The 23,129-nt window shown below is 38.2% G+C and overlaps 2 protein-coding genes across 15 annotated transcripts in view; one reads left to right on the top strand and one right to left on the bottom strand.

Annotated features, from left to right (window-relative positions):
* The window catches only part of vsig8a (V-set and immunoglobulin domain containing 8a), a 92,555-nt gene extending 75,123 nt beyond the window's left edge, over nucleotides 1-17,432 (top strand). The window contains exons 3-7 of the mRNA XM_026174318.2: nucleotides 1,124-1,328; nucleotides 3,139-3,291; nucleotides 3,943-4,065; nucleotides 6,284-6,425; nucleotides 16,842-17,432. Coding sequence (XP_026030103.2) covers nucleotides 1,124-1,328; nucleotides 3,139-3,291; nucleotides 3,943-4,065; nucleotides 6,284-6,425; nucleotides 16,842-17,058 — 840 coding nt within the window. The 3' untranslated portion in view covers nucleotides 17,059-17,432. The remainder of the gene's footprint in view (nucleotides 1-1,123; nucleotides 1,329-3,138; nucleotides 3,292-3,942; nucleotides 4,066-6,283; nucleotides 6,426-16,841) is intronic.
* Nucleotides 17,433-17,439: 7 nt separating this feature from the next.
* vav2 (vav 2 guanine nucleotide exchange factor) overlaps nucleotides 17,440-23,129 on the bottom strand; it is a 196,161-nt gene continuing 190,471 nt past the window's right edge. For 8 of the 14 annotated variants that reach the window (XM_026174291.2, XM_026174297.2, XM_026174294.2 and 5 more), the window contains 3 exons: nucleotides 22,931-23,020; nucleotides 22,305-22,459; nucleotides 17,440-20,132 (listed from right to left, as the gene is read on the bottom strand). In XM_026174291.2, the coding sequence (XP_026030076.1) occupies nucleotides 20,085-20,132; nucleotides 22,305-22,459; nucleotides 22,931-23,020 (293 nt within the window). In that variant the 3' untranslated portion in view covers nucleotides 17,440-20,084. The remainder of the gene's footprint in view (nucleotides 20,133-22,304; nucleotides 22,460-22,930; nucleotides 23,021-23,129) is intronic. The other 6 variants (XM_026174299.2, XM_026174303.2, XM_026174305.2 and 3 more) reach the window with 2 other exon arrangements.

Genomic DNA, 23,129 nt, shown 5'->3' with positions numbered 1-23,129 from the left:
ATAATGTACCAATATTAAACACATTGTAAAATTGTGGTCTAAGTCAAAATTGAATGTGATATATTGTAGTTTAACGTATAAAGTAGTAGAGGCTTTGCTCCTAATTGTAAACTAGTAGACCTATTTATGCACATTTCCAGCTTCATGTCTTTATTCTTGTTCTTTACTAGGGGGTGGTTTTTGCATAATTCACAGTTCAAAATAATCATCATTTATCCTCTTCTGGGCTTTGGTACTGATTTTAGTTCTGTCTAAAAAAAGCAGTTTTAGTTTCTGTCTCTTTGAGCCCATTCTTCCTTTTTGCTAGCTTTCTTCTGACTGCCTGACAAAGGTTTGAACAGCTGGCAGATGGAGCTGGATCTAGAACTGTGACTGAAATGATGGATATCTTTTTTGACTGACATCATACATAGCCAAGAGTAGAAAAAATGTGGAGCACATATTGCATGACTTTTGTGTGTGTGTCTTATAGAGGGTACTTTTACTCAGTGACCTCATTACTTTTGCCATGTTTAGTGAAAAAAAAGGAAACATCTGAAAATAAGGAACAAACAATAGGTCCTCTGTAAAGAACTTACAACCAGCTAATGAGCACACAACTCTAATATCTGACCAAAAAGTGTATATAGATATGTTAATGTGTGATCAAACAATTTTTCATTTACAAGTCTTGCAAATGGGAAAAATCCTGTCATCCATATAAAACCAAAACCTGAAAGCATTAATTTTGAGTTGTTTCTCTTTTTGATGATGTGCAGATACACTACACTTGGTTCTTGGTTAAATGAGGAAAAAAAATCTAACTGCATTTCCATTTCTTACTAACTAGTTATTATGCCTTTTGGTGCTTGGCAGGTTTTTGTTTGTTTTTTTTTTTTGCTGCTCCCTGCTGTTGCTGGAAATGAGACTGATGAGTGTTGTGAAACTGAGCCACAGTAAACGTGCTTTAAAAGTAAAACACTGAACTAAAAGAGATTTTTAGAGACCCTCTGAGGCCCAGATTTGGTGGTAATTCAACCAACCACTCATGGTACATTTAATTTAAGAAGACTGCATGTAACATTAACACCATTTCAGTCAATTGCTGAATTACGCTTATATTTGTCTTTATTTTTTCCATCAGCTTGTATCCTATACCAGTGGCACTAAGTACTTCTTTGGTAACCATGCATTTGAAAAAGAGCTCAGCTTTGCTGCTGGTGATCCCTCGATGGGTGACGCTTCACTGTCGATTGCTCTGCTGTCACCTGCTCACACCGCTACCTACCAATGTAAAGTGAAGAAAGCACCTGGAGTGGACATGCACAAGATGTCACTGGTGGTAATGGGTAAGACCAGGCTTTAGGTTGCGTCTCGCTGCATTATTTATGTCCATCACCTTTCCAAAATGCAGTGTTCTTGGTGTTTAGTACTTCAGGAGGCACCTTTTCTATTTAAGACTTGTCATGTCATAGTGTGATTGAGGATGGAGAATGCTAGTGATATGGTGCAACAGAGGCAGGTGATCCTCTGCGGTGACCCCCTAAAGGGAGCAACCAAAAGAAGTAGTAGTAAGAAAAAATTATTCATCTGATGACAAGTGAGTCCCTAAATTTGTGTTAAATGGGCCGATTTGATCTAGTGCTTCAACCATTTAATCTGCAATAAAGTTTCCCTGCTTTGTTAGAACATGCATTTTACTCCTTTTTATAACGCATTACAAAACCGATCGCTTAGAACTCATCATTTTTTAGAGTCCAGTAATCAATTGCGGGATAGTGAATACTTGCATGATTGAATTACACAATCTGAAATGAAGGTTCACTTACTAGCTTTCTCTGGACATCAGTCTTCATCAGTAGACGGAGTTTGCTGCGAATAGGCCGGTGTGTTTGCAATTTTACAAATGGAAATGAATGAACTGAAGGAAGATGGCTTTGTCTAAAACTAATGACACTTCACTAAGAGCCATTTGTCAGTGTACTGAATCTTAAAGTTTGCCAGTTGGGAAAAGGAACTTACTTAGTCAATCTCATCTATTTTGAAGACTGAGCAGTAACTGCGGTGGAGGACAGTCACCTCGCTGCCAGACTTACAGTTGAGTATGGTATTAAATAATGTGTCTCATAATGGAGCAGGTAATTGATGCAGTCCAACTCCCTCAGAAGTCCTTTAGAACCTACATCCAGAAGTCTAAACTGAGAGTGTACACCGTATTGTACAACTGTAGTGATGAAACATTCTTCAAAAAATACAAGTTTGCAAGCAATCTCGCAGCTAGGTCTCGGGATAGGAAGGAAATAACATCATTATTGTTTTGCAGTAATGTTTCAATTTAATAAAACATTTTTTGGGTTTAAAATGACCTGAAGAACATAATCTATCCAACCTGGGACCAAATTACCCACCTATATCTACCACAGCCTGAGTTATTTCTCCAATATTTTCTAAGAAGCATTTAAGTGTTCTAAAATTCGAGATAACATCACCTCCCTCCTCAATGAAACATACACATTGTTAAATAAATATCCATACCACACTCTTATATGTCAGTAGATAACCCATAGCTATTTTCTTGCTGACAGCAACACAAGGCAGTCCTGAGAGCCAGCAATTCATTTTATAGATTAGACTCCTTGTGCGATCGTGTATAGCATAAGTCGTTTGAAAAAAAATATCTGGAGAAATTGGGGGACAGATTTTTGTAAATCTTCTTTCACTATCTAAATTGTGCAAATGTGCAACATGCTCAGAGTATTGTGTAACATTTTCAGTCTCACCCTAATGGGTAGCAATTTCGACCCTCTCACATCTCTTCACAACAAGATGGCATTGGTGTCTAAATTGTTCAGCCTTGCCATCATTAGCCATCAAGCTTTAACTCCATAAGGATTTGAAACATTAATTTGTCTTGGAGATGTGCTTTTTTGGGGTGATCCATAGATTTTATAGCATATCTGAGTTGGAAAACAAAAACAAGAAAACCCTCTGTATTGTTTGTATATGTAGCAAAACTCAGTCAAAAAGGTTCCCCCTTTTTCATCCTAAAGCTATAAAGCTGTGCTGTTTTATTTCTTTTTCTTTTCCCTTTCCTTTGAAGGGGAAAGAATTAGAATGGAAATGGCAATGGAAAATTATCCATTTGTTGTATGATTTCAGCGAAGCCGTCTGTACCTAAGTGCTGGGTGGAGGGAGGGGAACTGATTGGCAATCCTGTGTCTCTGCACTGCGAGTCTGCAAAAGGCTCCACTCCTTTAAAATACACATGGAGGAGAGAAAGAGCTGGCTCGATCGCTGATGGAGCCGCACAGAGTAAGTGTGACCTCTGCTGATGTCACAATGATACTGCACATCAAAGAGAATACGTGCATGCTCGAGAGTCTATGTATGTGTATATGCGTGTGTTGGAGGTTTGGAGGGGTGGGTGCCTTGGGACTGAGGCACTGTATCATTTGATGCTGTGTGAGCAAAAACTCAATGAAAATCATTTTCTTTGTGAGCGTCTATTATTTGCTAACTTTGTCACCTTTTTTCCAAAAAAAATACATTTTTTTTCATTGATTGCTTACATGGCAAAACTCCTGGGTGGCAATATTTGATAATAACATAAACCCTGAAGTTTTTAAAGCAAGACTATTATAATGGTAGCATTTTACCATGTTACTTGCATTTCTCCACATTAGTTCTCACTCTACAACTAGAAACATTTCCTTGTTCTTCCCAAACATATTTACTGCAAACTACATTGATCAGTGCCTTATATAAGCAGGGAACAACAAACACACTGCTTGCATGCATACGTAATGAATATCTGCTCCAAACCTGCATACTAATGAGCTTCATGTTTTTAGTTTTTTCATGTAGAGATGGCAGTTTGATCAATTTTCATTTGAGCGCCTTATAATGTACAGTATGTATACCCTGAATTAATCTATGCTTGTTGGCACGTGCTCATTTTCCCAGACAGTGTGACCGGAGAGCTGAAAATCAGCAACCACTCAGAGAGCTTTGCAGGGATCTACCTTTGTGAAGCAAACAATGCTGTTGGAGTAGAAAGCTGCACGCTGAACCTGAAAGCCAACAAACGTAAGAAAGCACGCTCACACAGACTGCTTGTGTTCACATGCATGACGGATGACGCACACATCAGATCATGAAAGACGTGGATGTTCGAGTTCATCCTCTTAAATCTCCTCTCTTTGTAGCTGTGCCAAAATCTCCTCTTTGCTGTGCTTTTCACACACTGTAACATTAGTGTGACGTTCCTTTTATGCTGTCTAACGATGATGGGAGAGGGACGCTTTCCGTGAGAAGAAAAACATTTATTCGCTGAAAGTTTTAGCCTTCTGTTTTTCATCGCTAACTTTTTCTGGTGTTAAATCACACAAGTGTAAAGTTATGATAATTCTGCTGCCAGCAGGTCTGCAGACCCTGTTGGCTTTCTACAATGCAGATGAAACAAAGCAAAAGCTATGTCAAAAAAAATATGTGGACTAATTAAATACAAGCAGAAACGCTAACCAATTTTAAGTGAGATGCCTTAAATGAGGGCAATCTATGTACAGTAATACATCTAAACAAGACAGATATGAGGGGTGTAGCAGAGCAGTCTCACAGGCAATGAATCTGTTGACAGTGAGTGCACCAGTGGGAAGTACAGTCTGTGTTACAGCCTGCCAGTACAGATGAGATCATCATTTAGTTTAAGACTCACACAACCATCTGCATCCGTTGGATCCATAGCACGAGTTTCTCTTTGGGCCTTGTGATCTTTGGAGCAGGCCCCAATGCATCTCGTCAGGTCCAGAGCCCCTTGAATAAGTGCTTAGATGTTAAGCTTCGAGCAGTGAATCATTCATAGTCATTCATTTTTATTCCAAGTGCAGGCTTCTGTCCTACACAAGAAGTGTCAACCCTTAGGCTCGTGGCCCTCAACCAAGGATTTGCAGCATAATTAGTGGCATATTATGGAATAAATGCAGGTAGAAACAGTATAAAACTAGCAGTTTTTAACTGCCAGGAAATATATTATTATACATTCATGCTTTTACATCCAAGTCTCAGGAAACCTACGTGTAGTTTTCATTGGACTATTGGCAATGGGGATATAATTTAAAGCACAACCGTGTTCTCCAGTAAACTTGAGATCAAAAATTTCCTGATCTGATAACAGCACTCAAAATCTGACAGGCATTGATGTCCCAGCATGATCTGACAATGTTTCAGTGTGCAATAATGAAACATCCATGATATGGCTTTGAGGTGTTTTGGGCCCATTGTCCTGCTGCAATATGAATCCTTCTCCACAAAGAGTGCCAACCACAGGCTGATGCATGCCACGTAGCATATCTCTATGAAAACTGGAGTGGTACTTCTTCTTGGTCAGGGTGAAAGTAAAATCACCCTACTATCATTCACTGTGAGCTTGATACACTGCAGTATCATTCTTTCCCCTGTTTGTCTCCTTTCACACACCTGTCTGCTAACACTACAAATATCAAGCATCCACCATAAAATCCGGATATATTTCATCCCACACCAGGAGTTGTTTCTCCTCCTGAGAGGTGGACTGCTACTTAATGTATTGATCTTTGGATGGTGTGCTTACTTTCGGTGTGCCTGATCATGCTTTGAATACAACTGTTGCACTTTCTGCAAAGGATTCTTGAGTACCATGCACCGTCACCTTAGAAACCTTCCGCTTATCCATTATTTGCCACAGAGAGAGAGCCCTTCTGTGTTTAGAATAATAATTTGACTTGACTTTTTCTTAGCTATGCTAAAATACTGCTACAGTTAAACAGAGTCAGCAATATTCTGCTGGAAACCCAAGGGATTGCCATGTTTATAACAGGTGAGCGATGGCTGTAAGTTAATTTACTTGAAAAAGCTTCTCATGAGTATATCAAGTATATCAGCCAAGCACTTTGCATGTGTTAGTGTGTGAAAGGAGAGATGTGTTGGAAAGCATTTTGTAGAGCAGGAGTGATATGCAAGTTCAAACCATTTACTCAAGAAAATCAGAAATTCATAAACCATTTTCAAGTACAGACAGACACAGACAGAGTGAGGCCCATAAGTAATTGGATAACATCACAGTTTAGCCTCTGGTGTACAGAGGCACAGTTCAAATCAATCAAGATGTGACTGAACTGTAGACTTTCCGCTTGGAAAGGGGTTTAACAAAAGTATGACAATTAACTGTTTAGGAATTACAGTTTTTATACTTTTATTTCTTTGGAACAAGATGTTAAAACAGAACTTCAGGATGAATAATTTTATGTTCTTCATACTTATTTTGCAGCTCCAAACAGAGCTGCTGTGATAGTTGGCACCATTGTTGGTTCCCTGCTCCTCATCTTTATCTTCCTGGTCTTTGTTGTGCTTCTGTACTGGAAGTTGAGCAGCAGACGTCGCTATGAGAAGGAATTTTCCAATGACATCAGGTACAGTGCAGATGCAGCAGTGCATTTTAAGATGATGATGATGGGCAGATAACTTACTTTCCTAAACTTCAGCTTCTATTAGTGCTGAATTTTACCAGCGTGCTGTGAACATTTGGATAGTACATTGTGTGATGTACGTTTTTTTTTTTTTTTTAATCAAAACCATGACACCAACGGCAGAGCTTTAACAGGCAGAGAGGCAATTAAACTGTAAGATATTAAACAACACACATCAAAGCCATTCAGATAAGAATAGAATATAAATCCCAGATATCAATTAAAACCAAACAAGAAACATGCAAATACAACAAAAGTATAGGGGGAAAAAATGACATGACACTCCATGTGGTAACATATCTCTTCTCCACCAGAGCTTTTTTTAAAAAAAAAAAAATGTTATGATTCTTTTTTTTGTAATTTAAGTGTTTATCGAAGTTATGCATAAAATAAAATGTACAGTATTTGATGGCTTCCTTTGTTCTAAGACTCATAGACAGTAGTCTGGATGACCGCCATCACTTCAAGTACTTTTCCTTCACGCAGATATGAAAACAAGAGAAAGAAAAGGAACAAACAGAACACAACACACAAACAAAGAAACATGTGTACAGATAGATACAGTTTGTAACTATATACATCCAGAGACATGGCAATTGAAAAGCCAACACACTCAGTAGCAGATGGTGACATAGCATTAGTACATGTTATTATAGAAAACAAACAAAATAAACAAACATTTAAACAACCATTCCTTCAATGATGAATATCAGCGATATCAGGCCTTATAGAACTCATATATAGCGGAGCCATTTTCCCCAGTGTTTTACAAATTTCTCATACTCAAAATTCACTAAAAAAGCAATCTTTTCCATCTTATAAATCTCAAAAGTTACATCAAAGTTACATCAGTCCAGCTATTTAATGTTGCTGGATCCTGTGTTAGCCACCTTTTGGTCAGTGCCTTTTTACTTGCAGCTAGCAGCACACCAAGTAAGTATTTATCTATACCCTTTATGTCTGAGGGTACATACCCTAAAAATATGGAGTTGAAATCAAAGGGTAAATATGTACTAAATATGTTTTGCATCACTTTATGGACTTCTCTCCAGTAGTTCTTAATATTCTTACAATCCCAAAATATATGATAGTGGTGTGCTGTTTCGTAGCCACAGTTTCTCCAACATTCACAACTTCCATCATCATAATTCCTTCCACATATGTGATTTTGTACTTTTCCAATATAAAGAACAAATGTTTTGGCATTCCTCTTCTGTAATTGCCAGACCTCCATCTTTCTTCTATCTTTCCTTTATATACTTTGTTGAATAATTGCTGAGATCATGAAGACTTTTGTATATTTGTGAGATTACACCTTTCTTAATATCGGACTTATAAGCATTTACAAAGAGTTGGATAAATGCCCTCGCTGTAGTGGCTATTTGGTTTTTAATGTTTCGAGTATAGAACTTTCTTAACTGTAAGTATCTATAGTGATCTTGGTTTTCTAAATGAAACGTTTGCTTTAAAGTTTGGAAACTCATAATTTCATCTTCCTTTACAATATCACATATCGATGTAATTCCTTTATCTATCCAGTTTTTAAAACTAGGGTCTATTTGATTTGGTGTGAATTCCGAATCATATGCACACCATTTTAATATTTTTATATCCTTCTCCAGCTTATTTTCCTTTACCACCATTTTCCAAACCCCTAGTGTGGCCTTTACCCAAGGATTTCTTATTTTGGAAATGGAGTCCTGTAGATTTCTATCTGCTAGAACTGCCTGCATATGCATATTGGTTATTGTTTTGCATTCAATTTCCTTCCATGCCGCTACATATGAGGGATCGCACCAGTGCAACACTGCCCTGATCATTGCTGAAGTATAGTATTTTTTTAAACATGGTAGGCCCCAGCCGCCGTACTCTTTGGGCAGTTGCAATGTTTTGTATCGTATTCTGGGTCATTTCCCTTGTCATATAAATCTAGAGATCGTTTTATCCCATTCAATAGAATCTTTTTGATTGATCTGGAGTGGGAGGGTCTGAAACAAATATAAACATCTTGGTAAAACATTAATTTTGATGGTTTCTATTCTAGAGCTTATGCTCAGACATGGGATATGATTCCATTTTGTAAGGTCGTCTTTGACTCTTTGATATAAATGGTTGTAATTTTTGTCATATAGGTTTTTTTTGTATCTTTAGTAAGTGTTACCTTCAGGTATTTAATTGAGTCTGTGTTTCATTTCAGTGGATGTGCTTGTTTGAGCTTTTCAGATGGACTATAATTGTAGGGAAGGGCCTCAGTTTTACTTAGATTCAATTTATATCCTGTTATTCGGCCAGTGTTTTTAAGACAGTTCATTACCTCCGGCAGAGACTCCTCAGGTGTTTTTAGGAATAAGAGAACATCATCGGCATAGCATGCTACTTTATGTTCCACCTCATTTATTGTAACACCCACGATTTTTCTGTTTTGCCTTATATATTGGGCTAGTGGCTCCAGAAATATAGCAAAGAGAAGAGGAGACCAGGCACAGCCTTGTCTCACTCCCCTCTCCAATGTTAGAGGTTGACCATTAATCCTAAACCTTGCAGTCGGGTTATCATACAATGCAAAATGTTATGATTCAATTCCTGTTCTCCACATTCATCACTACAATGCCGATTTTTTTTTCCCCAACACCTTAAATTAAGGTGTACACATGCTGACCTTATAACTTTTAAAACATACAGAACGGCAGGGGATACCACAAGTGTCTGGAGCAGTTTCTCAGATCTGTCTTTGAAATATCCTCCACGCTACACCATTAAATTTTTATTTATTTTTTTAAATAGCAAACTTTAATGCTCAATCTTTTGCAATTTTGTATTTGTGATTTAGTAGCTTAGGGGACTACATATTCAATTGTGTTCTGCAGCCTTTTGTAATTATAATTTAGAGAGCTTTAATTTTGGAAGGAATGTCAGACTTCCTATTTGATATAGAGAAAGCCTGACAAAGTGCAAGGTAATGTGATTTAAAAGTACTGTTTTACTACTAAAATAAAAACAGAGAAACATGTGGAACATGGTTGCATTTTTCAAGCAAAAGCTTTTAAAATAATATTCTTTGCTTTATGGAGGATCAGTACATAAGATCACCGACTTCTACACCCTAATTATAGCTTAGGGTAAAGACTAGAAACAAAAATTTAATTCCATTGATTGCCTTTTTTTTGTGGCAGATCATAAATGGATAGCTATTGAAAGAAAAAAAATGTTATAGCAGTGAGTACTGGTGTATATAATGTTTAAATCCCCAGTACGCCAAACACAATTTGTCTGTAAGCACACAGATATTTTACTGAGTGAGAGAAAAATCAGGCACAGTCCACTAGATGTGGTGTGACAGCTTCTTTTCTGTTCTTATATTTGAGACAGGTGGCCCAGCTTGCGCCCAGCTTTGCGAATGCCAGTTTTAAGGGGAATTTTGGTAGATGTGAATTCTTTCTAACACAAAAGGATGTATTTTAGCCCAAAGTCTGATCAAGGTTTATGTAAACATATGTGTTATTTTAGATATCACCACTGTTAGAGGTTATATTTTGTAGGTAATATACAATCCACAGAATTGCATTAAGGTTTGGACAGTCAAAACACAAAAATTGTCTTCAGCAAATCCCAAGGTCTCCAGTGGGGGTAAGATCCAGACTCCATGGTGGTAAAATCCATGTACGAAAATAATGCTTTCTGAATCACTCATTCACAATTTCACCTCAGCGAATCCAAATTCGGGGGGGGGGGGGTAAAACAAACCACAACTTGACGTAGAACTGTTTTCATGGGTGACAGTCGTGCGTTTGGCCCATTTCTGCACAATCTGCTGGATTTGTTTACTTTTTTGCTTTTATCTTACCTGATAGCCTAAAGGCTTTCGGGTAGAAAGCCCCAAAGGCTAACTTCCCCCGCTATTAGCGTCAGTCAATCCTACCTCCAAATACATCATTTCACTGGCTTGAAAAGATTTTGTAAAACTTTGCCATCCTCTGTAACTCTCTGCAGATTTCAAAAGCAGAGGATGTTCAAAGTGCATAATGTAAGGCAGTATTAAACACTGGCATGTAAACCATCTAAAAGCACTTTTAAAGAAAAGCAAATTATTTAAAGAAAAATAAAATGTGTCCCACAAATATTGAAATAAATATGCAGAGAATGGAGTTCAATACATCCATCCATTTTTTGCTTATCCATTCAGTGTCATTCATACTCCTGTTTAGAATCATCTAACCCTATTGACTGCATGTATTTAGATAGTGGGAAGAAGCCTGAGTACTCAGAGAGAGCCAGTGCAGATACAGGAAAAAATGTGAACTCCACACAGAAAGGCCTCAGCCAGATGGTGGATTCAAACCCAGAACCTTATTGCTGTGAGGCAACAGCCTGGAAAATGCTTGCTAAGATTTTTCTCAGCATATTGTCCAATATATTGAAGGATACGCTAATTTCCCTGTCTACAACATTTTAGTGGGATTCAAATCTGGACTTAAACCCGGCCATTCCATAACCCTCCATTCCTTCTTTCTAAGACCTTCCTTGGTGGACTTGTTAGCCTGTTTTGGATCATTATCCTAAGGTCCAGCTCCAGCTTTTGGACAGATGGCCTCACATCATCTTTAAGCAGTCTTTGATGATGCAGAATTCATGGCTAAATCAATGACTGCAAGCTGTCTGTTCCCTGAGGCAACAGAACAACTCCAAATCATAACAGCAACATGCTTCACAGTTTGTACAAAGTCCCTTTCCAGAAAAGCTGCCTTTGGTCTGCGTCAAACATGTCTGCTGTTTAAAATACTTTGGAGCTATTTTTAAATCCCATGAAAGACTCACAGGCATCAACAATGTCTTTACGCAAGGCCTTAGAGAGCTCTTCAGATCTTGGCACGATGACACCATATACCTCAGCAGCAGAGAGAACACCATGCCCTTGATGTCAGAGGTTTAAATAAGACAGGTAACTCTCTTCTAACGCGTTTACATTTCAAATACATCAACCATGCACAGGATGTATGTATTTTTTCACATTATTACCTATGTAATTCCTGTTACATTTTCTTGGGGGGTTTTTTTTGTACTTTGGCAGGAATGTTCAAAAAAGGCTTTGATGTCACTTCTGGTAGGCCAGACCATACAGTTTTCAACAGTATGGTTGGAAATGGGGGCAAGTTTTGAAAGTTTTAATCCAAATCTTGTTTGTTGTCGCTACCTCTAATTTTCCCATTAATTACATTTTTTAACCTACAGTAGACCTCTGCAAATTGCGAATCCTCTCGTTTTTTAGCCTTTTTTTGTGAAAATATTTTCATGGTTTAAAAATCCACATGTGAGAAAATCCAATTTGTTCATTTCTGGGTCATTATTTTTAGTGGAGTTTTCTCCCCTGCCCCTGGAACAGTGAAAACTGTGTAACTAGTTAAAAAGGGCATGTGGGACACCAAGCGCAGTGCTACTCTAGGGGCAACGTTCTGCAGATGACCTCATGTTCTGACATCTCTGAAAGGATTTCTCCTGTTGCAAATAAACATTGTCTCACCAAAAAGACAAAAAAAAAGAAAGAAAGAAAGAAAGAAAGAAAGAAAGAAAGAAATGTTGGAGTTGTGGTTCATATGCAGTTGAAAACAGCCCACATGCTTTCAAAGTAGACATTGAAACGAGTGCAGTGTCAGTGTGGGAGGACAGTGTTGTGCACAGGAGACAGAAGCACTTCAAGCCACAATACTTATACACGGTTTTCCATATCTGTGACATACTGAGGTTCAACACGTTTCACATGAACAAGTCATCAGAGAGAAATGCTAATAGATGGAAAATGGCAAAGCTCTAATAACTTGAGTGATGACAACTATAGTTAATGTCAAATCCACTGGGTACTTGAGTTTTCTGGATAAAAAGTAAAGAAAGCAGCTTGAAAAGTTCAGATTAGTCACAGGGAGAATCATATCAATTAAAATAGTGACTCAGCTCTCCATCATGGCCAAAACATGGGAGATGTAGCATTTCACACTGAATCAAAGCACTGGGAGCACTGCTGCTGGACAGATACTTATGACTACAGTGATCCTATAACTGAGGATGAAATTGGTAGATTGAACAGTGTGACTTAAACTTGAAAGCAACAGTTGCTTATTTAGACATCAAGCAAATATCACGCAAAACCGTCATGCATTTGGAGTCAATCTACCTGACAAAAATACACGTCAACCTATTTATCGGCCTGCAGGGGGCTGAAGCCTGTCCAAGTTGACTCATTTGATCCAGGCTTAACATAAATAATCCTAGATGAAATAATCCAGGCTTCAGTGTGTAAAGCAGTGTTACATTAATTACAGCAGCTATAAAGAAGTCATTTTAAAAAGAAACAAACCCTTTGTATAAAGATTTTTTTTTTAAAACATCAAAAAATATTATAATTATACATTATTATGGAGGAAGAATGAAAATGAATAGAAGCACAGAAGAAAACAATAGGTATGAATCCATTAATAACTTGCAGCTAATTCTGTATGCAGGTTAACAGTTTTCAAATCAGCCTTTATATAAATTATGAGCGAAATGGTTTCACTAGTAGAATAAAGTAGGTGTGGGAATACCTTGGAAATAAGATACTAATTAGAGTTTAATTAAACTAGTACACATTCAGGTCAGGGCAGTTTTTTTTCCCCTCATAGGATGCTACACCCAACACACCCAAGAGCCAAACTTGCCCAATTTTTCCATTTCTGCTAAACCAGGATAAGTTTATTCCCTTTACCGACAAAAACATGAGTCCTTGGCTGGCACAGGAGAGAAGAAAATTCCGAATTCGATAGGTGTAGGATGTTTTCTTTGACAGAAAAGCAGATTCCAGCTGGTATTTCAAAGTTACATAAATGCAGAATGCAAAGTAGCTAAGCTTGGAAGCTGGCAGTGTTGACGAGGAGAGATTGTATGCTTCTGTATGCTGTTGTCAGTGTTTGCTGGTTGAAACCACCACCAGAGTGAATGTTATGCTTTAGTAGAAGAGGAGAAAGTTAAAGCAAGGTCTGCTGTGAAAGTAGGGACCCCTGGGAAGAGCCTCCAAACAGGCAAAAACAACAAAGATCTCTGCTTTTACCTACAGGGAAACATTATTTTGCTCGGTAAATAGTGTATGTCCAGTGTGTGTGTGTGTGTGTGTGTGTGTGTGTAACAAATATATAGAAGGCAACTAAAAAATAAGACTGCTATTTTTCATAAATACCACAATGTGTTTAAAGTGGGCTGTACTAAAACACTTTACATTTTTATCCCATTATTTCTTCCAAAATGTTTTCATTCCTTTTATTTTTGATGAATGCAGAGATATAACTGTTCATATCCTTCACAATAAGCATAACCCAAACCACTGACAGTAATGTAGGTTACATTACTACTTTAGCCACTAACCTTATAAGCCTAAACAAATGTTGAGGAGATTAAAAAGCTAGTATTTGCAGCATTGCCTCTTATATATTTTAACGCTGATATTTCAAACTGAAACAACACACTGAGCTTGCCAGTGTTTCCAAATAGAAATAAATCAATTTAGGATCCCAGTACAAAAACTGTTCAGTAATAATGCTAACAGCCCTCCTTTCCAGAGCACTGCATTTGCTAAATCCAATGGCAATATTATTGTTCTGTTCTGATAAGAGAGGAGCCTTCATGTGCAGTGTTTTGTTCTTTGTAGCTGCTGCTACACTGGAGCTGGTTAATCTATGGCTCGATGTGCTTGCTCTTGTAAAACTACTGACATACTAAACATATTGGAATATGACAATTCTGATATGTTAAAAGCCTTCAAGGTTAAATACAAAAGCTGTAGAACATTCCAACATAGACATCTATAGTTTTTTGTTCCATGTTGGTTTTTGAGCTATGATATGCAGACTGCTCCAAAGTCTACACTTGCTGTTCTATCCATCTGTTTTGAAAGTACAGCCAGACCAACAACTTGTGTTGATTTGTTTTGGGCCAGCAAAAAAGCCAGTATTTAATGATTCTAGTGGAGTATTGGTTTGGACTTTATTATTGTTCACAGGTGGTCCTTTCTGAAGGAAATAATGTCTGAAAGTTCATTTGATGCAGTGGCTTTCTCCTTTGAACGTAAAGTTAGTGAGAATTTGGTTGGATGGGGGCATATTCGCCCAAATAATAAGCTTATCCTGAAAATAAAGCTAGATTCATACTATGAAAGCTTAGCAGTTAAAGTGGATCTACAATCCATGCATCCATTCATTCTCTGCCAATTCTCTAATTCAGTGTTGCAGGAGGGCTGGAGCCTATATCAGCTGCCGCTGGGTAAGAAGCAAGGCAAGTTTATTTGTATAGCACAATTCAACAACAAGGTGATTCAAAGTGCTTTACAGAGACATTAGAAACAAGAACAAATAAAAAGCATGATTTAAAATTGATTAAAACAAGCAAATAAACTAACTAATTAACAAACAACAGTATATAAAATCAAAACAGATAAAATCAGAACAGTAGATACAATCAGTAGTTAAATGTAAGTTTTGAAATTTAAGCTTAAAAGTGTGGATTTGGTGCTTTATTCAATTGCAGCTGAGAACAGGTGAGTCTTCAACCTGGATTTAAATAAACTGAGTGTTTCAGCTGATCTGAGGCTTTCTGGGAGTTTGTTCCAGATATAAGGAGCATAAAAGCTGAATGCAGCTTCTCCGTGTCTGGTTCTGACTCTGGGAACTGATAAAAGACCGGATCCAGATGACCTGAGGGATCTGGATGGTTCATACTGGGTCAGGAGGTCATTGATGTATTTTGGTCCTAAACCATTCAGAGCTTTATAGACCAGCATCAGAACTTTAAAGTCTATCCTCTGACGGACAGGCAGCCAGTGTAAGGACCTCAGAGCTGGACTGATGTGGTCCACTTTTTTGGTCTTAGTGAGGACTCGAGCAGCAGAGTTCTGAATGAGCTGTAGTTGTCTGACTGATTTTTTAGGTAGACCTGTAAAGATGCTGTTACAGTAATCAAGCCTACTAAAGATGAATGCATGGACTAGTTTTTCCAGGTCCTGTTGAGACATCACATCTTTTATCCTTGATATATTCTTGAGGTGATAGTAAGCTGACTTTGTTATTGTCTTAATGTGTTTTTCTAAGTTTAGGTCTGCATCCATCACTACACCCAAATTTCTCGCCTGGTTTGTGGTTTTTAGATGTATAGATTGAAGTTCTCTGGTGACCTGTAATCGTTTTTCTTTGGCGCCAAAGACTATTACCTCAGTTTTGTTTTTGTTTAGCTGGAGAAAATTGTGGCACAACCAGTCATTGATTTCCTCAATGCATTTACCAAGAGCCTGTACAGGGCCTCGGTCTCCTGGTGACATTGTGATATATATTTGTGTGTCATCTGCATAGCTGTGATAGTTTATTTTGTTGTTGTTTATAATCTGTGCCAGTGGGAGCATGTAGATGTTAAACAGAAGGGGTCCCAAGATGGAACCTTGGGGAACTCCACATGTGATACTTGTCTGCTCAGATGTGAAGTTACCTATTGATACAAAGTAGTTCCTGTATTCTACGTATGTTTTGAACCAGTTTAGTACAGTTCCTGAAAGACCTGTCCAGTTCTCCAGTCGTTTGAGTAATATGTTGTGGTCAACTGTATCAAATGCTGCACTGAGATCCAGTAAAACTAAGACTGACATTTTTCCACTGTCTGTATTCAGACATATGTCATTGAACACTTTGGTCAGAGCGGTTTCAGTGCTGTGATTCTGTCTAAAACCTGACTGGAAGGCATCGTAGCAATTATTCTGTTTTAAGAAGTAACTGAGCTGTTGAGAAACTGCTTTTTCAATGATCTTACTTGAGATCGGCCTGTAGTTGTTCATTTGTGTCTTGTCAAGATTGTCCTTTTTCAGTATAGGTTTGATTACAGCAGTTTTTAGTGATTCTGGAAACACACCTGATAATAAAGAAAAGTTGACGATCTGTAACAGGTCTGACTCTAAAGTCTTTGAGACCTTTTTGAAAAAACTTGTTGGCAGGACATCTAAACAGCAGGAGGAGGAGTTCAGTTGACCTAAGATGTCCTCCAGGGGACAAGCAGGGGAAAGGCACTCTGAAGTCAGAGTACCCAGAGAGAACCTCCCCTATACAGCCAGAAAATATTTTACAAACAGTATTTTTTGTAAAAGCCAGATTGCTTATTTGTTGCCAGTTAGAGGACTCTTATAACTCTCTTCTGTTTTGGACTAATTACAGTAACAAACCAAACATGTTAAACTGTAACTTCAAATAGATTTTAGTATTTCAGTTCAAATAATCACCCGTTTTTGCCCAGCTTCTGCATTTACTGTCTGTAGAGATGCTCCTTTAACTCCCTCTATTCCACTTTTATGTCAAACAGGGAGGACGCGCCACCTCCTGACAGCCGCCCCATCAGCCGTCACACAAGCCAGAGCGCCAGTCAGCTCCCACAGGTCACTTACTGCCCGGTTGATGGCACTGAGGTGATGTCGTTGAATGAGGGACTCAGCCACACTCCTTCCAGCACCAGCCATGGACACAGGCCGGTCAAACACACACCAGCAGAGTATAACAGCAAATATGGATATGCAGTGTGACACTCAGAGCGAGCTCAATTAAAGAGAAGTTTCAGGACAGTTTGAAAACTTGAAACTGAAAATGTGCAATAGTGGCAGTCCTGCCGAGACTTTAATTAACTAAATTCAAAGCTATGCACTGTGAGCAGTCTATGATAACATTGTTCAATGTGATTGCTTTAAGATAATCTTAGTAAAAGGAAGTTCTGTTATTTGATTGGCTTGGATATATTAGATTGTATCCTTCAACATTTAGGTGGATGTCTATAAAGCAGATCATCAAAATATGTAGCTATAAAAAAGCATTAATTCAAGAAATTCACTCTACTGTGGAATTTGGAGATTTACGTTTGGGTGTTTTGTGACGCAATTTTGCAATAAAAAAATGAAAAGAATCCAGTCTCAAATTTAAACCAAAAGAAATATTTATTCATGATAGATCTCATTTGGAAATACTCAACCATCCAAAAAATGTACACGAGTAAGTACTTATTTTTTTCTGAGGATGAACTGACAGGAGTTGAAATATTAATAGCCACATGCAATGGGTTCTTGTCCACTACAAAAAACAAAACCAAAACAAAAGAAAAAAGTGACTACAGCTGATGTCCCCCAAACCCCTTATTCCAGACAAAAAGGAGGCTTCCTGTGTGTCCCCGTTACACAGTGGTAGGACTTTGTGTTTTCCAGGGCATTTGGCCTTTGGAACAATTCACATCTTAGACGGTTACATGTTTAGAATCTAAACATTTTGGCATCCTCTGCTCCATAAGCCTTTGTGAACCAGCCAGAGCTGATGTGCTCAGTGTTTGCACTTTACTTCCAAAGGTTTTTGTTAAGTTGGTTCAAGCTGTAATGACTGACTTGTGTTTTTGACCTATTTGCAGCAAGAAAGCAGTCTTCATTATAAACATCTACATACATTCAAATTTTAGCAAAGCCTTTTTTATTGGTTGTGTGCTGAATCAATACAATACCAAGCATGACCTCATTCACTGCTGCTGCTATTTTTAGATCACCCTGTGTGGGTCCTGTTCTATCCCCTTCCACTCTAACTCACACTAGGTCTCCCACATTGTGTCAAAATGGCAACCATTCAGCTTAAGAGTGCGCAGCCCCATGATGTCAGGAACGCATATGGCTGAACTGATGTGCTGCCTCTGGGCTTGAAAACTGCTAACTCCTAACTGCAATCTGCCCAGCGACGGAGACCTAACTCTTACCACCAGTGATGGCTGGGAAGTTGGGTTAGTTGGATACAGTCACATCCCTACTTTCTGCACAATTTGAGATCCATGGTAAAACTACAGAAGCAGACATTGTGAGAATAAAATTAATAAAAGCAGCAGCACTTTAAGTGGCCCACGGGTGCACAAGTACATGACCCTGAAGGAGTCCTTGATGTTTAGCGACAGAGTCAACTGCCTTTCAATGTCCGCATATATCAACATGGTAATTTTTTGGAAAATGAGAAGACTGAAGTGAAAGCCTTTCATTAAACTGTAGATCGTGTTAACAACTGAACCCTTTAAAAGAAAGAATTGCCAAGGTCAAATATTTCAAAAAATATTAATACCTGTAAAATACTAGATTCAGAAAGCTGCCTGGTACATTTGTGCTGTCAATAGAAAAACTGATGCCAGCACACTGTGGTGTAAATAGCTATAAATCGTGTATGGCAGGAAGAAATGAGTGGAAATAAATGGAAACACTAAGCACCGCAACCCTAGAAAATCACAAAGCGATTAAGTACATCTTCTGTGGTTTAACGTCTATAGCACACACAGTTTTTCTTCAGATTAAAACACTGATATTAGTCTGCACAACACGAAAATAATTTTCACACAGGAACATTTAAATTAAGGGGGATACAATCCCATCACCTGATCAACTCTTTAGAAAACAGTAAGGCAAGGTAGAAAAATCACAAATCAATTAAATCCTGTGCAGACACTGAAATACAGCTAAATTTGGCTTTAAATAATAATAATGATAATAAAAAAAATTCTTGTCCAGTTTAAAAAAAAAAAGAAAGAAAAGAAGCATGATTCTGTGCAAGAAAAATCACATGAAAGTTTTCCCTTTCGTATCCATCTTACTGACGACTGACTTGTAGACTGTGTATGGCATTGTGTTGGCTATAAAAAAAAAAGAAAAAGAAAAACACATCCAGTGAGTTCATCCAGCGGCCATTTAGGAAATAAATGCCTCACCCTCTTGTTTTCGGGGGCTCAAGCTCCTCTTTTAGTGAAGTATTTTTGAGCATGGCAATGTTCTTGAGTGGCTGAAGTTGAGGTTCAGTAAGCAACACCCATTCTTCAAAGGCACCATACTGTACATTGGTCTGTGTGTGCGTGCGTGTGCGTGTTTATGTGGGCCACATGTGAGCACATGCATACATGGAGAAGTAAAATCAGTCAACAAAGTCGATTCCCTCCACTGGTGTCAGCCCACAAGGCATCACCATGACAACTAAGGCAAAATCTTTCAACATAAAAAAACACAGCATCTTTTTTTTTTTTTTTCTTATTTTAGGTTTTCGGATCAGATTCTTTGCTTAAAATCAACTCCCCACAATAATCATTAGTAATGATGATAATCTCTATTCAATAAATTATCTATACTGTACAATTATTTCACCTCGCGTAGACCTGCAAAAAAAGGGGGGCCTTTTTTTTTTTTTTTTCAAAGTAAAGCTATCAGCAGTCAGTTTCTGCTGTGTCCTCAGTCCTCAGTAAAGTCTCTGCAGAGCACACAGAGGCTGACAGACAGCAAGCCATTTTTTCCTTTTTTCCCCTGTACAGAAATTAAACAGGACATCCAGCAAAGACAAAAGCTGATGCATAATTGAAGATAAACAGAGTAGAAACACTCGCTGAAAAATGAGTATCCAGCAAAACAACAAAAAAAGTTCTTTGTTGGTTTTTTTGTTTTGTTTTTTTTCCCCTTGTGTTATTTTCCTGGAGAGACTGAGTAATTTTCTCTGAGAACAGTAGATAGAAGATGGTTCCTGATTTAAAGGGAGCCAGACCAGCAACATCTGAGCCTTACTGCACTCCTTCTTCATCCACATAAGTTGAAGGAAACCATCCAATCTGTAACATGAAACAGTAATTATCAGACACACACAGTATTTTACATCAACCAGTATAAACAAAAGATGTTAATTGGGTTCATTTATATGCTTTTTTTGTTTTGTTTACATGCTGTGAATCCATTGGATGTGCACCACGACTACATTAGGCCGAGAGCTCTCGGAGCTCTTTCCTCTATATTATTTTGGCAGAAGATGTGCGCTATTTTCCGATAACTGCACAGCTCAGCAGCAGCCTTGCCTCTGTTCTGAAAAAATACTTGAAGGCTACTTCAAATGCTACTTCAGCTGTTGCTAGGCTACGACTTCTCCTACTTGTTAGAATTGTAAAGCATGTACTGAACTAACAGAGATAATAGAAACACAAAGGTTGTATTTACAGCAACACAAAGACATCCATTAATACCTGTTGAGGTCTGTATCTGGGTATGTTTTGTCAAAAGAAAATCTCATCCTGAGTCTCTTAATTTTCCTGAATTGGACTGGGTGTTAAAATGCTGAAATGAGGTAGTTGAAAGTAGCAGATGTCTTAATTTAAAAAGAGAAGCAATAATATTTTATGTGCTCAAGTTAAGTCGTGATTCAATTACTAGCATGTGCACTGTCCATAAACACAGATCAGCACCATGCATATTGGCTGAATTAATCGCTGTGATGCCTGTGGTGCTCCACATGAATGTTAGGGTTGGCGTGATATGTGAAGATTTCAAAATAGTCATTTTTAATTCAACAGCAGGGGAATGAAAATATATTTGCAGGGACCACCGCATTTCATGTGCTCACGTGGATTAAAACAATTCATATTTTGCCGTATTCTAGTTTGAAACCAGACAGAACCAGCTAGCCAGGAAGCTACATTAAAACAAAAAAGCTAATAGAAACCTTTCAGCTGTAAAATGAACAAGTACTAGTAAATGATCAAAGTACAGAACCCATAATATGTAATGGGTCTTTGTGGAGAAACCACCAACCAAATGATAATCTACTTGCTGGACACAGAGTCATGTCGACACAGAACTGGGAAGTCAAGCTTTTCTTGGGTTTAACACAGCAAAGGAAGGACAATGAATACTCATCAGTTGCACTAGGTTATTCACCTAGGTCAAATCTTATTCTTATAAATATCAAGAATGTAAAAACAGACATAAATTAAACAGCAGCTCTGATGTCGTCACTAATAGCCACTACATTCAGCAAATCATCCAATTACGGTGGGTATTTCTTCATAATGTAGAAATAAATAGCATCTAATTTTGGTGAGCTTGATGTCTTTCTCATACACAGCAGCAATCAAGACACTTCAGCTCACTTCATGAAAACTTAGAGGCTTTGTCAGACCAGATTTGCAACCAGCTAAAGTAGTTGACCTGGTTATCATAGTATATGATACACAGATTTCAATGTATTTGCTGTACACACTGCATTAGCAAATACTTTTTTTTTTGCTGAGTTCTACCAGGTGTAGATGTGCTTTTTTTTTTTTAAGTCGGCACGTTTCGGCTTTCATCAACTGAATACAGATTACCTTTTTTACCACTTCTGTTCCATCAAGGTCATACATCACAGAGAGACCAATCCAAAGAAACTGCGTGTGCAGGCAGATGGTTTCATAGGAGAAAGTTAAAAGCGTATTTCCATCAATCCACACGAGGGAATAAAAGTAAGGTGGGGAAAACACAGATAAAAATCAAAACTAGACTCTATGGCATTTTTACACCAGGCTGTACAGCAGACTGTGGTAAGGTTTAGCTTTACAACCGCTCAAGTTGTGTAGATCCTCTGGCTCCAAAGCACAACTCTAAATTTACAGCCTAATAGGGAACGTTCCTAAAATAAAATGCTGACATCACATTCCCTTTTACCGCCATCCTATTAAACTGGCACATTTCCCAGCAGCTAGTTTTTGTCTTTCAACCACATCTTTTTGTTTTGTTTTTTCTTTTTCCCCCGGTATCACTGGTTAAATTGTCAAATGTATCAATGCACTTTTGGGGACATGCTTTCCCTGAATTTCTCTTTTGCAGATCTCTAACTTAATAAAGCTAACTGGATACATTTTTGATCAAACTCAAAATATTACAACATTAAGGTATTTAATCCAGTGGTGGCTTTTATGCCTTGGGTCTGATCAATTTCCCATCCACAAATAAACACTTTACTCATAGTTACTTACTCTTCCATTGGCTTCTCCTTTCCACCAGCCCTGGTCTCCACCGATCTTGCTGTAGATTTTGACAATGTCGCCTTCTCGCAGTGACAGCTCTCTCATGTCTCGCGCTGCAAAGTTATACCTGGCCACTGCTGTGCTGACCACTCGAGGTGTAAACACTGAAAATTGATAACAATAGGAGTTGAGCCATAGTTAATTAACTTAATGGCACACCGCTGAATTCGCAACAAGAGTTATTATTTACTGGTATTGATGAATATTCATGTTTATGTATGAGGGTGACGGTTGTAAGACGAGGTCACACTGAACATAATGGTAATAATTAGTTGTGAAGAATGTACAGAGGCGAGATGGTCCGGTCAGTTTTCAGCGTGACACGCTGTAGCCACAAAATGACAAATGAGCAGGACAACTTGTTTCATCACTGGAGAGGAAATTGGTTTTCTTTTCTTGATTTAATGAGGAAATGTCATCCTGAGAAGAACTACAGTGTTCTTGTTAATGAAAAGAGTGCCACAGAGAAGAAGTAATGAGGTCGAGGTACATAGGCTTATTATGTAATTACAAGAGATGCGGCGCGAGGACACAAGAGAGGCAGCGGGGGAAAGGAAAGGATAAGTAGATAGTACCTGACCAAAAGGGGGCTTGGCTCTGAGAGGAGGAGAAGTTGAGGCCCTGTGGACTGAGGAAGGAGAAGTTGTAGGATGCACAGGTGGCTGCTGAGAGGAGGACAGAGAGAGAGCGAGACAAGGGAGGAAGTAAAGCTGGAAAATGTTTGAGGTGAACACATGCAGAGGCGAAGCCAAAGAAGCAGAAAGATAAAAAGAT

Source organism: Astatotilapia calliptera, chromosome 7 (genome assembly GCF_964374335.1).
Source record: "Astatotilapia calliptera chromosome 7, fAstCal68.1, whole genome shotgun sequence".
Lineage (NCBI taxonomy): Eukaryota > Metazoa > Chordata > Actinopteri > Cichliformes > Cichlidae > Astatotilapia > Astatotilapia calliptera.
This window is presented reverse-complemented; position numbering and strand designations above follow the sequence as displayed.